Source organism: Balaenoptera musculus, chromosome 1, assembly GCF_009873245.2.
Source record: "Balaenoptera musculus isolate JJ_BM4_2016_0621 chromosome 1, mBalMus1.pri.v3, whole genome shotgun sequence".
NCBI lineage: Eukaryota > Metazoa > Chordata > Mammalia > Artiodactyla > Balaenopteridae > Balaenoptera > Balaenoptera musculus.
Window position 1 is genome coordinate 45,138,313 of NC_045785.1, and position 12,798 is coordinate 45,151,110.

The 12,798-nt window shown below is 39.8% G+C and overlaps 1 protein-coding gene across 1 annotated transcript in view; it reads right to left on the reverse strand.

Annotated features, from left to right (window-relative positions):
* Positions 1 to 12,798, reverse strand: part of NDC1 (NDC1 transmembrane nucleoporin) — a 47,493-nt gene that overhangs the window by 9,467 nt on the left and 25,228 nt on the right. The window contains 3 exon segments of the mRNA XM_036824621.1: positions 8,226 to 8,326; positions 9,085 to 9,148; positions 10,934 to 10,984. Coding sequence (XP_036680516.1) covers positions 8,226 to 8,326; positions 9,085 to 9,148; positions 10,934 to 10,984 — 216 coding nt within the window.

Sequence of the window (12,798 nt, forward strand, 5' to 3'; positions counted from 1 at the left end):
GAAATGTAAAATCACTAGGATTTCATAATACATCTTGGATTTTAAAAGGGTCCAAAGGATAATTGTAAAAGAGTGAATTCTGTTTGACTGTTTTCTCTTTGTTCTTTGAAAGACCTCTAAGAAAGAATAAAAGTCACAGAATATCAATCCTTACAAATAACTGGAATAGCTCACAAATAAACGCAAAAATTAAATTGGGTCCAGCAGACTCTAATGGTATAAAAGTTACATTGGGGAAGAAAGTCTTAGTTTGGAGGTAATGTGTCCTTAACACATCTCTAACTCTCTCTAATCTTCTTTGTAACAAAGGACAAGAAGGCTTCAGGTTCAGGGATTTGAGCAAACAGTATGTAGCCAGAGCTTAAAATTATTGTCTTTTCTCACTTTAATTGTATTCTCCTAAATACTGAAATCCAGGAAGCCCTGGGACTTCCCTGGTGGTCCAGTGGTTAAGAATCCCCCTTCCATGTGGAACATATATACAATGGAATATTACTCAGCCATAAAAAGAAATGAAATGGAGGTATTTGTAATGAGGTGGATGGAGTTAGAGTCTGTCATACAGAGTGAAGTAAGTCAGAAAGAGAAAAACAAGTACAGTATGCTAACACATATATATGGAATCTAAGGAAAAAAAAAAAAAAAAGGCCATGAAGAACCTAGTGGCAAGACGGGAATAAAGACACAGACCTACTAGAGAATGGACTTGAGGATATGGGGAGGGGGAGGGGTGAGATATGACAGGGTGAGAGAGTGTCATGGACATATATACACTACCAAATGTAAAATAGATAGCTAGTGGGAAGCAGCCGCATAGCACAGGGAGATCAGCTCGGTGCTTTGTGACCACCTAGAGGGGTGGGATGGGGAGGGTGGGAGGGAGGGAGATGCAAGAGGGAAGAGATATGGGAACATATGTATATGTATAACTGATTCACTTTGTTATAAAGCAGAAACTAACACACCATTGTAAAGCAATTATACTTCAATAAAGATGTTAAAAAAAAAAAAAAAAAGAATCCACCTTCCATGTGGAACATATATACAATGGAATACTACTCAGCCATAAAAAGGAACGAACCTAGGTAATTTTTAGAGACGTGCATGGACCTAGAGACTGTCATACAGAGTGAAGTAAGTCAGAAAGAGAAAAACAAATATCGTATATTAATGCGTATATGTGGAATCTAGAAAAATGGTACAGATGAACCGGTTTGCAAGGCAGAAATAGAGACAGAGATGTAGAGAACAAATGTATGGACACCAAGGGGGCAAAGCAGGGGTCGGGGGGTGGTTTTGGTGGGATGAATTGGGAGATTGGGATTGACATATATAAACTAATATGTATAAAATAGATAACTAATAAGAACCTGCTGTATGGGACTTCCCTGGCGGCACAGTGGCTAAGAATCTGCCTGCCAATGCAGGGGACACAGGTTCGAGCCCTGGTCCAGGAAGATCCCACATGCCGCAGAGCAACTAAGCCCATGCGCCAGAACTACTGAGCCTGCGCTCTAGAGCCCACGAGCCACAACTACTGAAGCCCATGTACTCTAGGGCCCGTGCTCCACAACAAGAGAAGCCACCGCAATGAGAAGCCCGCGCACCGCAACGAAGAGTAGCCCCCGCTCGCCGCAACTATAGAAAGCCCGCGTGCAGCAACGAAGACCCAACACAGCCAAAAAAAATAAATTAAAAAAAAAACAAAAACAAAAAACCAGAAATAGAGTCACAGATGTAGAAAATAAACTTAAAAAAAAAAAAGAACCTGCTTTATAGTAAAAATAAAATAAAATTCAAAACAAAACAAAACAAAAAAGGAATCCGCCTTCCAATGCATGGGACACGGATTCGATCCCTGATCGGGGAACTAAGATCCCACATGCTGCGGGGCAACTAAGCATGTGTGCCACAACTACTGAGCCCGCGCTCCACAACTAGAGAGAAGCCTGGACACCACAATGAAGAGCCCGTGTGCTGCAATGAAGACCCGACACAGCCATAAATAAATAAATGAAAGAAAGAAAGAAAGAAAGAAAGGAGGTTAAGAAATGCATGCTCCTGCCAAGCCCTCACAGAAGTAATTTGATACAGTGGGAAGCAAAGGACATGAGGTCTAAAAGCCTGGTTTTCAAATTTACTCAACCATTTATTGGCATGATCTTGATTAAGTCATACCAACAGATATAGTCTTTTTGAAAGAGACTCAGTCATGCAAAATAAGCCTTATTCTAACTTTATGGGACTGTTACAAAAATTAAAGAAAGAGCATTTCTTTTGGAGTACTACACAAATATTAGGTAAAGTAGCATAGGATTCTAGAGAAACAAAGAATGGTCTGTGACTTGTAGAAGAATATTGGTCAAGGGTCTCTGGGCCTTCAAACCCATAGTTCTGGCCCTCAAGGACATTCCTTTCCTTTTCCCCATTCTTCCTTCTAACTTCTGTTATCACTTCCTCAGGGAGGCCTTTAATGACTTCACACTTCCTTTCAATCTCCTATTCACAAGACTAGCTTAGACTCGCCTGTTTTATGTTCTCTGATCATCCTGCATTTTTGCATATTGTGGCACTTATTACAATTGTAGTTACTTATTTGTATGATTTTCCATTTTATAGTCTGTAAGCTCCTAGAGGGCAGGAACCATGTCTGCCTTTTCTCATTCTATATCCTAACACATGGTAAACCATTTGATAATTAACATTTATTGGATGAATGGATATGTGAATAGCATAAAGGTCAACTTCAATATTCCAAGTATATCAAAATTTGACCTTCAGATGATAAGGCAAAAAATATAATAGAGCTGATATCCTACCAACAAGGTGACAATGACTTTTCAAAGATTGAAGGCTTTCTGAAAACTTTAAAACATACTTTTAAAGCTGAAAAAGTTCTGGAGCTAGATGATGGTTGATGGTTAAACAACAATGTGACTGTACTTAATGACACAGAAATGTACACTAAAAGATAGTTAAAATGGTAAATTTTATGTTATGTGTATTTTAACACAATTTAAGAAAAATTTTTTTGATTAAAAAGCACTCTACCGGGCTTCCCTGGTAGCGCAGTGGTTAAGAATCTGCCTGCCAATGCAGGGGACACGGGTTCGAGCCCTGGTCTGGGAAGATCCCACATGCCGTGGAGCAACTAAGCCCGTGAGCCGCAACTACTGAGCCTGCGCGTCTGGAGCCTGTGCTCCACAACGGGAGAGGCCCGCACACCGCAATGAAGAGTGGCCCCTGCTCGCCACAGCTGGAGAAAGCCCTCGCACAGAAACGAAGACCCAACACAGCCAAAAATAAATAAATAAATAAATAAATTTATTAAAAAAAAAAAAAACACTCTACCATTTTGGTCCCCAACCTTTATAAGGACCCTTTTTAAAGACTATATATATATATGTAGATATATATACATATATATATGTATACGTAGTGGAATTCCACAGGATAGTAGCTGTTCTCCATCCACTAATGTAGGAAATAATGCTTTTAAATGAATTTGTATTTTAATTAACCAAAACAGCATGTAGAAACCTCTGAAAAATAGCTATAAATATGTCAGACAAACATTAATTACTCAGATGACAGCAACGTATGTGTGGATTCATGAACCTGTTGTAATACTTGGAATCTCCCAGGAGGGCCTGGCCCACTATTAGGAACAACTGTCCTAGGATATCCATCCCCCCACTGCTTGCCCTCTGAATGGTTTGAAGAATGAAAGGCTTCCCCTTTCCTTTCATATTTTCTCTTTAGTGATTCACAGTGATATGGCTTTTTTATTGATAGTGAAAAATAAAACAAAAGAACAGAACAGTTCCATACAATTTTTCCTTAGTAACATCCAGAAGCCTGTATTTTATAACTTGCCTTAAATTACAGAGATACTTAGAACTTACTCTCGTTATTAAGAGCAAGTATTCCTCCCACATCACAGAACATAAAACCAAAAACATGTAACAGGGCTCGTATGAGTCACATGACATCCCTGCCTCTCAAAATGAAGGGGCTTGAGACTATTATAATTAACCCATTACATCAGAACTATCACTCAAATCAGGCCCCAGAACAGAAGCTTTTGCCCACCAAACCAACCATGAAGCTATCCAGCAGTCACGCAACAAGCATTTAATAAGTGCCTGTCATTTGCCAGGTACCAGGTCAGATGCTAGGAATACAGAAATAAGACAAGGTCCCTGCCTCTGCTCTGACTAGAGACAATAAAAGTAAACAGACAATTAAAATGCAGTATAATAAAGTGATGAAATGGGGATTACAGGGCAGAGCCAGAGAAAAGGAGAAAAATGTGTTCTAGGCAAAGAAGGAAAGAAGAAGCATCGTATATAGAGTTAGAGTCTGGTTAAGAAAATAAAATATATTTGGGGGGAAAACAGAATAGTCCATGGTGGTTATTAGAGTAGAGGGCTTATAGGAAGAACAGGATAGTGACTAAAGTCTGAATGAAGGACCCCTGTTAATAATAGGAGCAAAAGGCCATAGTAATAATTCAGGTCAGAAATGCCAAGGGCCTGAAGTGAGGCTGAAGCAGGAGGGATGGGCAAGAGAAAAGGGTGGGTGGTCGATATGGGATTGATCCCTTAGAGTTTTGCCACATGGGTGCAACTGAAGGACATGGCAACAAGGAGTTGAAGAATTGGTAACAAAATGGTTGAAATGACAGACTATAAGGTCTAAGCTGGATAGGGAAAGACACATGTGTAGCTAGGAGGGAGCCGAAAAAGGAAGTGGGGCTTCCCTGGTGGCGCAGTGGTTGGGAGTCCGCCTGCCAATGCGGGGGACACGGGTTCGAGCCCTGGTCCGGGAAGATCCCACACGCTGCGGAGCAACTAAGCCCGTGCGCCACAACTACTGAGCCTGTGCTCTAGAGCCTGCGAGCCACAACTACTAAGCCCGCGTGCCACAACTACTGAAGCCCGTGAGCCTAGAGCCCGTGCTCTGCAACAAGGGAAGCCACTGCAATGAGAAGCCTGCGCACTGCAATGGAGAGTAGCCCCCGCTCGCCACAACTAGAGGGCGCCCACGCACAGCAACAAAGACCCAATGCAGCCAAAAATAAATAAATTAAATAAATTAAAAAACAAACAAACAAAGGAAGTGAAAATATTGGCAAAGACAAAGTATACAGAAGAAGCAAGGGCATGAGAGGCTGTGCTTGGGGGGGCTCTTACATGGGCCCACAGATCTATGGGTAGAATTCAGGGGGCATGAACTTTGGGGAAAAAATTACATGTTTATCTTTACTAAGCTCTAATTAAAATTTAGCATTTCTTTCAATTATGAAACAGTAAATCACAATAGCATTAGCAATTCCTGTGACTTTGCCACCAACAGATATCATCAATATCTTCATATCACATTACTATTGCAATTATCTGAAATACCATTCATCATATCACTACTTCAAAGTGATGAGTTTTTAGACTCACTGATAGATCTTGTTATTTAATGCATTAATTAAAAAGCACACATTACGGGCTTCCCTGGTGGCGCAGTGGTTGAGAATCTGCCTGCCAATGCAGGGGACACGGGTTCGAGCCCTGGTCTGGGAAGATCCCACATGCCGCGGAGCAACAAGGCCCGTGAGCCACAACTACTGAGCCTGCGCGTCTGGAGCCTGTGCTGCGCAACAAGAGAGGCCACGATAGTGAGAGGCCCGTGCACCGCGATGAAGAGTGGCCCCCACTTGCCGCAACTAGAGAAAGCCCTCGCACAGAAACGAAGACCCAACACAGCCATAAATAAATAAATAATTAAAAAAAAAAAAAGCACACATTACTATATCACAAATTTAATACTTTCATAATTGTATTCTAATATTATTGATTTCCTTTCTAATCCTAAGGACTTTATGTATTTAAGAACATTATTCTGAGAAAAAGTCCATGGGCTTCATCAGACTGCTAAAGGGACCTTTGGCACAAAAACATTTAAGGACTCTGACTTAGAGGGTAGAATCCTGGAATTTTAAGCTTTGGAGGTGGAGAATTCAGGGGATGATGAGGCCTGGATGATGGTCAAAGGTTGAGACTGATGGGTATGTAAAAGACTGGCGAGGAGGTCAAAGTGTGGGACAAATATCCACGTGGACACTGAATCACTCACTACAGTCAACCTCAGGATATGGGGTGGGAAAGACTGCAAGGCAGTTTGCAAAATCTGATGCCTGCAGAGCATGACCAAAAGGCCGACTGTGATGTGGCCTAGGGGAGAACAGATGCCACAAGCCTCACACTAGGAAGGGTTTTTATACTCAGAAGCAAAGTATCAAATCACTGGTCCTGTTCTTTGCTCCATTTACCTCTTTTCAACTCTCAAAAACATGCCTCTGCCTCTTTCTACTCTGCCCCTCAACAGTATCCTCCATTCAACTCCTCTGTTTCAAAGTAAACAGGGCCTGACCCTTCCACAAATCTATAATTCTTACCTTCCCAATCAAAGGTAGGAATGACTATAACCAAATAAACAAATTGCTTTCCTTGTCATACCTACCCATAACCAACTATGAAGAATTAGGAATTCTGATGGTGGGGAGGTGAAAAGAAAGTAACTTTGGTGCAGAATACCTTGAGGGCAGTGTGATCCTTGTGAAATCAATTCCATTTCAACCAGCATTTTTAAAAAATGAAATAGAATGGAAAGCATTAGAATGCAGAGCACATACTGAAAGGTAAGCACTCTTCTAAGAATCTTTTGTTTCTTGTTACACCCACACACCTCTATATTCTGAGTCTAATGTAAATGTACTAGATCATGGTCTAAAAAGTTTGAAAGCCACAGTTCTAAGGGTAGAGCCATTCTCTCTAAAGAGAACCTTATGTAAAAATAAAAGCCCAGGAGAAGATGATAGACAAGTTCAGAGAGAATAAGGAATGTGGATCTGCAGCTTTCCCTGGGGTCTACTACACTGCTAATGCCCTGCAATCAGCTCACATTCAAGTCCCAGCTCTGCCACTAACAAGACTTGTGTGTGAGACCTGAGGTAAGTCACTGTAATACTGAGCCCCTCTCATGTGCAAGACAGGGCCAAAACACCTCCATCTCACTTCACAAGATAGATCTGAGGTTCAAAAAAAATAATGATAAATCACTCTGCAGACTATGGAGCATTGTACTGTAGTTTTATTTTAAACTATATAGCAAGAGTGATTAAAAAAAAAAAATTATGCTATATACCACAGATATGTCCAAATCATGGTTACCCTATTGTGTGGTTAGACAAGCCAAATATTAGAAGTTGTGGAGAAATAGTAGGAAATTCTTTCTTTAGAGAAAGGTAGCTGGGAAAAGAAGCCAAATAATAAAACTACCCATGTGTATAAACATGTCTCAAATAATGTACATGAGAAAGTGGGCACAAAGAGGACTGAAAGTGAAGAAAAAAAAAAATCACTGGTTTTGATGGGTAAGACTTTCTAAGAGGTAAAATGAATTGAGATTTGGAGAAAGGAACAGTGAAGCCTGTTTTCTCTTCATATCTTAAATTGTTTCCCAAGACCCAAATATGCACCAGTTTATTATCCTTCAAGCCTAGTTCAGTAACACTCCTCCAGAAAACCTATACACCCAAGCCCCTACCTCTAAATGCCCCTAGCCCTCAGTGTTTATACTCCTCATCTGACATACAACTAATATTACAAGGCAGTGTAAAACATATCACCCAACATGAAGTTAGGAAAGGCAGCCTAATGGAAAACAAGAAGCATACGTTTTACTTTTCTTCCTTTAAGTCTAGGACTAAAAAGACCTGGTAGTTTAAAACTATGCACACAGCCTGCTAACAGGAATCCACTGGCCCCAGCTCTATCTTCTTAAGCCCTGGCCAGTAGGTAACTTCTTATCTGCAGGGTAATTTAACTACAAGTCACTTTCAGTAGCTACAAATTATGTAAGGATGCAAACTTATAGCACTGAACAGAATTCCAATATCCTAAATAATCTGATTAATATCAGAGGTATATCCTACAGGTTTAGTATACTTTCTTTCTCTGTTACAATAAAATTATTACTTATAAATGAATTAAAAGTTTATCTTCCTAGTTTCTCTTAGATTATAAGTGCCTGAGGGTGAGAATAGCACCATTATTTTGATTTCCAACATATGTTTGTTACTCAATGTGATATGTAAGAAACAAACTGAAAAAGCTGGGCAGGGGGAGGGGGCAGGACCTCTACCTCCACCCAACCCACATATTGCCTACCTCTTGTAGCGTCAACAAAGTATTAAGAATAGCTGGTAGTGTAGTCTGGACAACTCCAAATCTATCTTCTGTAAATGATGCTGCTACTAAGTGAGACAGACCTCAAGTGGAAAAGAAGAAAAAAGTTAAAAGCGAATCAAAATTAGGCAAATCTACTTGCAATACATCTATTTGAGAAAGGATTAATATTCTGAATGCATAAAAAAACTTCTAAATAAAAAAGAGGGAGTAATACAATAGAAAAATAGGCAAAAGATTGGAAAAGGCATGGAAAAAGTGCTCAACTGCAATAGTCTTGAATAATAAGATGACAGTCTCTGCCTTACGTTCTGGTAGGAAAAAGAATTTTTTAAAATAATATTGTGTTTGGTAGTGATAAGTGCTAAGAAAACAAAGCCTGATAAGGGTGACAGCTGTGAGGATACTTTTCATAGGGTGGTCAGGAAAGGCCTCTCTGAGGAAGTATCACTTAAGCATTGAAAAGGCAGTATCTGTAAGATGAAAAGAAATAGTTCTTTAGGAACTAGATTTTCATATTTAACCTAAGCTAAATATGCTTAAACATGTTATGTCAACGTAAGTTGACGGTTAAAAAACAATCTATTAATTGCAGTTTTTTTGAAATAGAGAAAAGAGAGGCAAGAACCCCAGGCTCAGTTTATCCACTTATATACAAGGAAAATTTCTGCCTAAATTAAAATACACCTAAATATCTAAGAAAAATGATCTATATAAAACAAAGAAATAACAATGTGTCTGAAAATTCAAAGACTGAGATCAAAGTCCAGAACTGATCTTTCATGGATTATACTTCAATATTTAACTAATAAATAAATCATAGTTCACTGAGATTGCTTACCTTCTAATGCCCAAATATGCATTTGGGCATCTGAAAAAACAGCCTGAATGGAGGCCTCTGGGTGCTACAAATACAATAAAGACATTTAAGTAAGTTCCCCTGAAATGATAATTTCATGTAATCAATTATGTAGACTATAACAATAAAAATTTCACAGCTGCCTCTGAAGAATTAAAACCTGAAATTCTTACACAGTATGATTTAACTGCAATAAAGCATTCGGCTACCAACTCATTGTGTGACTCTTGCCAAGTCTCTAAATCTCTATGGGCCTCAGTTTCTCATTTAAAATAAGAGTTGAATAAATAATAAATATATTCAACTCAACCCACCTCAGGGGATTATTAGCATAGAGATCACTTAAGAGAAGGGTTAAGAATGCTTTTTTTTAAAAACAAAAGAACTGCCTAAATACATATTACCTCTCTTAAATTGTCTACCCTCGATCCCACTGCAAAGAAAAACAACCCAACCTTCTTTAATACAGCAAGGTATTGTGGCATGGAGCAATAACTGGCCCGTGTAAATGGTGGATTTCATAATGCACCCAATGAAGCCTACTAAGTACAACAGCATGTTACACGTCCCAACATTAAGTAGCAGTGTCTACAACTCCTTATCATACAATAGATCCACTTGCAAAATTAGAATCAAAAGCAGCCGTTCACTTCCAAGGAAAAAGGAGATGTTATCTTGTTCAGCGTCTGCTCTGCCACTTACTGGCTATGTGCCCTTAGGCTAGCTACTTGACCCCTCTGAGCCTCAGGTTTCCTTATCTGTAAAATGAGGACAAAAAGACAACTCACAGGAATGCTGTTAGAATTAAATGAGGGAACTTAAGTGAAAAGAGCATGCATGGCATACAGAAGACAAAAGGGTAAGTTTTCTTCCCATCCTTCTGAAACAAAGCTCTGAAGTAAAACTTCAGACAACTCCTCTTCCTCTTGGTGGAAGACGAGAAACCTTACTCAGGGGTCTGATAGTTTAACCAGGGCTCTAATGGATAGCCTTATTGCTAGTTGGGTGGATCCTCCCTGCCACCACAGTGAAAAAACGGTTTCAAGAACTTGAAAGGATTCTCTGCTATGTGTATCTATATTCTATCAGAGTTACTGAGTTCTCTCTCCCCACCAGAGTATGACTCCCAAAGAATAAAAATGAGGAATGTACGCCAATGCAGACTTTCACTTGAAGGCATTAATTGAGTGCACTGTTAGTTAATACTACAATATCTGCAGAAAGAGAGAAGCTAGATTAAAATAATTAAAACAAAAATTCTTTCCCCTACAAATGGGCAAGGTTTTCCTCATCAAAGGATTAACTGACACACAACAGCTGTAGCAGTGAAAACAGGAATGAATTTTTAGCTTCTACCATTGAGATTTACTCCCCTACAGCAGCTGGGGCAGCTGACAGACAAGTTGGAAAGTCATTTAGTTTGTGGTCTGAATTACAACTTTTATCCAACCCAAGTTTAACATCTGCAATCTAACCCAGTCATCTCTCTTCTGAACACCAAATTGGCCATAAAGATGTTAGCAGGACAATGAGCCATGAAGCATCACCATGGATTTGCTCATTTTGCAGCAAGGGGCTACATATCAGCACAAAGCTGCCTGCAGCCAAGAAACTCAGAAGGTCAACTAGAGCCAAGCCTCAGGAAGCCACTAAGGTGAGATGTGTGTCTAGGGCAGCTACTGTTAAAAGGGAGGTTTAGTGAAGCATGATGCAAAGCTGTTTGGCTTGCTAGGATCAAGCTAAATATTTAGAAGTCAAATCCTACCTGCTACTTCATTCTTATTTTGTTTCCTCTCCCCCCATTCCCAATGCTATAACTACACATTCTTACCTTACTGAAAAAATACATTATCAGCACCCGTTTTGATAAGAAATTCTTAATCTGAGTTGGAAAAAGGGAAGAATTAACACATGCACATTTTGCAATTCTACTCAAATATAATATTACACATTTCCAGGTTCTTCCTGACACTAACTTAAATGAAACACTTCACATCTTACAAAGAAAGAACAGTATTTAAGGTAAACCACGTAAGTAAATACCTTTGTACTATAAACTGGAAAACAAAGACAGGCCATCTAACCTAAATTGCATTCTCATGTACACATGTCTAGCCCTCAAATTAAAGCCCTGTCATAATAAAAAAGGAACTCTAAGTGGTTCTGGTGATATTTTCTAAGACCATATTCTTTCTCAGTTCTCTACAACTGTCTTACCCTTTACCTCTTAACACCAAAAAAGAGCATGTTTCCCCTACCAAAAAAAAAAGATCTTAAGACATGAAGTGGTTTTCTACTAGTTGACATTTACAGGGAAAACAATTTTTTTAATATTAAGCTAAAAGCTACATACCCCAACTGACTTGAAAGTAAATTCATGACATAGCAGTACTTATGGCATATAGAGCCATATGGGATCCTGAAGTTTTGTAAAATGCCTTCAGTTCTGCCCTCTCTATTAATTGATCATTCTATCAATGAACATGATATTATTTCTCCCATCCTAAAAAATAAAACCCTTCTTTGACCCCTCAACTCCTCCCAGCTACTACCCCATTTCTCTGTTCCCCTTATAGCAAAACTCCTTGAAAGATCTAGCTTTTCTTGTGGTTTCCAATTCCTCTCCCAGTCTCTCCTGAACCCACGCCAATCAGGTGGGCATCCCCTCTACTCCACCCAGTAGCTCTTGTCAAGTACTCAGTGACCTCCACATTTCTAGCGCAACAGTTCATTCTTAGTTTGAGTCTCATGCTACCTATCAGCATCATCTCTGACACTCACTTCTGTCTGAAACACCCTCTTCTTGGTTCTTTCTCACCTCAACGGTGCTCCTTTGCTATTCCTTCTCATCTCCCAGACCTCGTCATTAGAGGGTCCCAGTTCTTGCATCTCTCTTCTTCTATATCTATATTCCCCAAGAATTTTCACGGAGTCTCATGGCTTTTACATTCTGATGACTTCCAAAATTTCATTCCTAACCTGGACTTTCCCCTAGACTCCAGATGTTATGTCTAATATCTTATTCAGTATTTTCACTTGGTTGTCTAGTAAGTATCTCAAAATTGACATGTCTAAAATCAAACTCATGATTTCCCTACCTTACCTCTATCAAATCTCTTCTTCCAGAATCATCAGTAAATTGCAACTCAATAAACTGCAACTACATTATTTCAGATCCTCAGGCCAAAAACTTCAGAATCAACACTGACTCTTTCACACCACAACCAAACCATAAGCAAGTCCTATTACATCTACCTTCAAAATATATCCAGACCTTGATCACATTTTAGTCTCCACCACAACCACTCTGGTCACAGATACCATCATCTCCCCCTAGATTACTTTAACAGCTTTACTACTGTCCCTCTGCTTCCACTCCTGCCCTCTGAGGATCTAGTCTCAACACAGCAGCACTTTTCAAAATGTAAAGTTACATCATGTCATTCTTGTGGGTAAAACCATGCAGTGGCTATCCATCACATTCAGAGAAAATGTCAGTCTTTACAACGGCTAATGGGCCTGATGAGCTCTGGGTGCCTGCTACCTGTCTTATCTCACCACCCACCTACCACTCTCCCCTCACTCTGCTCTGGACACACTAGTGTCCACACCGTTCCTCACGCAAGCCAATCCTACTCCCACGTGAGGGCCTTTGCATTTTGCTGTTCCCTGCCCTCCCTTCAGGCCTCTGATCAA